This window comes from Otolemur garnettii, unplaced genomic scaffold, assembly GCF_000181295.1.
Source record: "Otolemur garnettii isolate 467f Iridium unplaced genomic scaffold, OtoGar3 scaffold00055, whole genome shotgun sequence".
In the NCBI taxonomy this organism is placed as follows: Eukaryota; Metazoa; Chordata; class Mammalia; order Primates; family Galagidae; genus Otolemur; species Otolemur garnettii.
Window position 1 is genome coordinate 4,136,340 of NW_003852450.1, and position 3,276 is coordinate 4,139,615.

The window sequence follows — 3,276 nt, forward strand, 5'->3', positions numbered from 1 at the left end:
CTGTGTCCTGAGGGGCTCTGAGAGTCTGTGCCTCCCTCTTCCACCACTCACTTCCCAAAGGCAAAGCATTCCAGTGTGACCTGCTGCCCCACCAGCGCATAGGTCTCTGCTGGGAACCGGGCCTTGATGCTGGGTGCAAAGAGCCGGGTATCTGGGGAGAAAGAGGTTTTGCAAATCAAAGGCAAATAACTCCAAGTCAGGTGCTGCTTTGCTTGGGGTCTCTCAGAAGACTCTCCCTTTGGTGCTTGGGTCAAGAGTCTTAGGGAGGCCTTGTAGCAGGAGGACCCAGGGGTCCAGGCCATGAACCCTGTGCCCTGCAAGCTGATCTTCACAATCTTCAAGGGAAAAGCCCTTTTTCCCCATGCTAGGTGACCTTTCTAGCTCCTCCTCCCCACCATGCCCAGCTAATCCTGACCTTCAGCAGCCAAGTTGAGCTGAGCAAACTTGCTGAAGACACTCTTGGTGGAGAAGTCCATGTGGCTGGTGGCCAAGCAGGAGTAGTTGCCTAAGTCCGAGGCATTGGTCCGGGCAATGTACAGGTTCCCTGTGGTCTGGGACACGAAGTGACGCCCATCCGTTGGGATGAAGTTAGGGAACTCGTTGAGGAGCCAGCGGTAGGACAAGCCTAGGAGGTGGGGAGTTTTAGGAAACCAGGGGGTGCTGGGCTAACAGGATGACTCCAGGTGGGAGCCCAGCACACTGGTGGGAATCTGCAGACCCTGACTCAAGAGCCCCCTGTGCGCTGAGCCAGGGCTGAAGGTCTAGAGGGAAGACATGACTTTGTCTCTGCCCTCAGGGACCTTCCAGTTTGAAGGGCGAAGCAGGGCACAGAGCTAGAAAATGACAGACCATGAAAGAAACACAGATTGTTTCAAGTTGGGGCCCCAGGGACTGGTGCCTCCACGGGTCACTCACCACCTTTTATTCCATCCTTCCTCTGCTAAGCATCTAGAAGCCTTCCTGAGCCCTCTGCCTGACCCTGGCCCAGGGTCCCAACTCACCTGGATAGTGGGCAGGTGGGTTACAGGGCAGCATCACCCCCCAGCCTTCATGGGTTTTCACTGGATCTCGCTCCTCCTTGGAGAATTCCTGTAGAACTAGAAGTGGAGACCAGCGGGGCTCAGGCACTGTCCTCCTGGCCTGGGAGTCCCTCCCCAACTAATCCTTCTTGGGGAAACAGCAGTTCACCAGGGCAGGACGTGTGAGGTCAGGAGAGCCTGGAGTGGAGGTGTCACCTGTCCTTTCTGGGTATGTTCTTCCAGTCCCCCTTCCCATCCCCCAGAGTGTCTTGGCCCCTGTGGGTCTCACAGCCAAAGCGGAGGATGGCCTCTCTGCTGACGACAGTGCCCACTGGGTTGGAGGCCAGGCACTGGTAGACACCGGCATCCTGTGCCTTGGTGGGGTTCATGATGACCAGGTTGCCCCCCACCAGCTGGTGACGGGAACCTGGCTCCAGCTTCATCTCAGTACCATTCATCTTCCACCTGTGGCAAGGGACAGAGGAGAGAAATCTCTGAGTCCCACTGGGGCCAGGGCTGATGGGAGGAGGGACTCCACAGCTGCCGAGGACCCCCAATCTCCCTCGTAGGGGCCTCACCGGTACGTTGCTGGAGGGCTGGCCCGGGCACGGCATGCCAGCAGCACCTGCTCCTCTGTGGACTCCTCTGGGAACAATAGACTGAGGGGTTGATCTTCAAAGACAGGCCCAAAGGTGGTGGGGGATCCTCGTACTGAACTCCAGGCTGCAGAAGAGGGACACCAGCAAAGCCCTTAGGGGCTGGGGCCTGGCAGGAGCCTAGCCTCCAGGGCCTCGCTGTCCAGTAAACTTTCTGTGATGATGGGAATGTCCCATTTTCTGCAATGTTCAGTACTGTAGCCACTAGCCATGTGTGAAAGGCAGCTAGAGTGGCTGAAGAACCATGTTTTACATTATTTTAATTAATTTAAATCTGGATTTAAATAAGCTGGATAGGTCCTATCTGGTCATGTTAGTTTAGTTGACACCCATACTGATTACCTCCTATATACTTGGCCCTGGGTTAGAGACTGGCTTGCACAAATGATTCAGACACAGTCCCTTTTCTTCAACGAGCTTGGATTCCCAGGAGAGGACAGAAAACTGACAGTGCAAGGTGGCAAATGGCATAGTAGTGGTTTATGTTCAAGATGCTGGGGTCCTCAGAATGGAAGCTGTTGTCACTGCCCCAGGCTCTCAGGTGGGCCTCAGAAAAGAAATGATCTGCAGGATGGGAGATGCCTAAAAAGACGCAGGCTAACAAGGTCCAGAGAAGATGTGCTTCCCTGGAGTCTAACGTACCTTCTGGGGCAGTGTGGCCCAACAAAAAGAACCCAGGCCTGGTGACCAGGCTGGGCCTCCAACCAGCTGTGTGACCTTCTTTTCTTTTTTTTAGACAGAGTCTTACTCTGTTGCCCAGACTAGAGTGCCATGGCATTAGCCTAACTCACAGCAACCTCAACTCCTGGGTTCAAGCGATCTTCCTCCCTCAGCCTCCTGAATAGCTGGGGCTACAAGGGCATACCACAGTGCTCAGCTAATTTTTCCTATTTTTAGTAGAGATGGGGTCTTTTGCTTGCTGAGGCTGGTCTTGAACTCCTAAGCTTAAGCAATCCTCCTGCCTCAGCCTCCCGGAGTGCTAGGATTACAGGCATGAGTCACTATACCCGGCCTGAGCCTCAGTGTCTTCATCTGTGAAGTGGAAAGAAGACAAATTCACCTCCCAGGCAAGAATCCAGCCAAGAAAACACTGGTAAGGTGGTGGGTACAAGGAGTAGCTCTGCGAATATCTGTTGGACACAAGTGTGGGCTGGGTGGGGACTGGCAGAAGAGGGCAGGTCATATAGCGGGCAGGCTGCTCTGGTGGCAGTTTTATAAAATCCCAGAAATGCCCAGAAAGGGAATGGCTTGCTTACGGGCACATGGCAAGTCTGTGGCACAGTCTAGACCTGGATTTGCTGAACAAATGGCTATCACACATGCAGATGGAGCTTTCCTGCACAGCCTTGTCCTGGGCAGATGCCTCTCTCTCCATGAGTGTTGTTCTGCCTCACCAGGGCAGTGGCAGGGGACACAAAGGTGTAGGTGGCTGGTGCTTCACACCTGCCTTGCTTTTGCTTTTTTTGGAGACACAGTCTCACGTTCTTGCCCCCAGTAGAGTGCTATGGCATCACAGATCACAGCAACCTCAAAGCAACCTCAAAGTCTTGGGCTTAAGTGATTCCCTTGCCTCAGCCTCCCAAGTAGCTGGGACTACAGGC

The 3,276-nt window shown here is 54.2% G+C and overlaps 1 protein-coding gene across 1 annotated transcript in view; it reads right to left on the minus strand.

Moving 5' to 3' along the window:
• The window catches only part of CNTN2 (contactin 2), a 21,479-nt gene that overhangs the window by 14,334 nt on the left and 3,869 nt on the right, over positions 1 to 3,276 (minus strand). Inside the window, exons 2-6 of the mRNA XM_003792330.1 lie at positions 1,598 to 1,742; positions 1,309 to 1,484; positions 1,002 to 1,097; positions 416 to 625; positions 52 to 151 (exon numbers count right to left, since the gene is read on the minus strand). Coding sequence (XP_003792378.1) covers positions 52 to 151; positions 416 to 625; positions 1,002 to 1,097; positions 1,309 to 1,484; positions 1,598 to 1,742 — 727 coding nt within the window. The remainder of the gene's footprint in view (positions 1 to 51; positions 152 to 415; positions 626 to 1,001; positions 1,098 to 1,308; positions 1,485 to 1,597; positions 1,743 to 3,276) is intronic.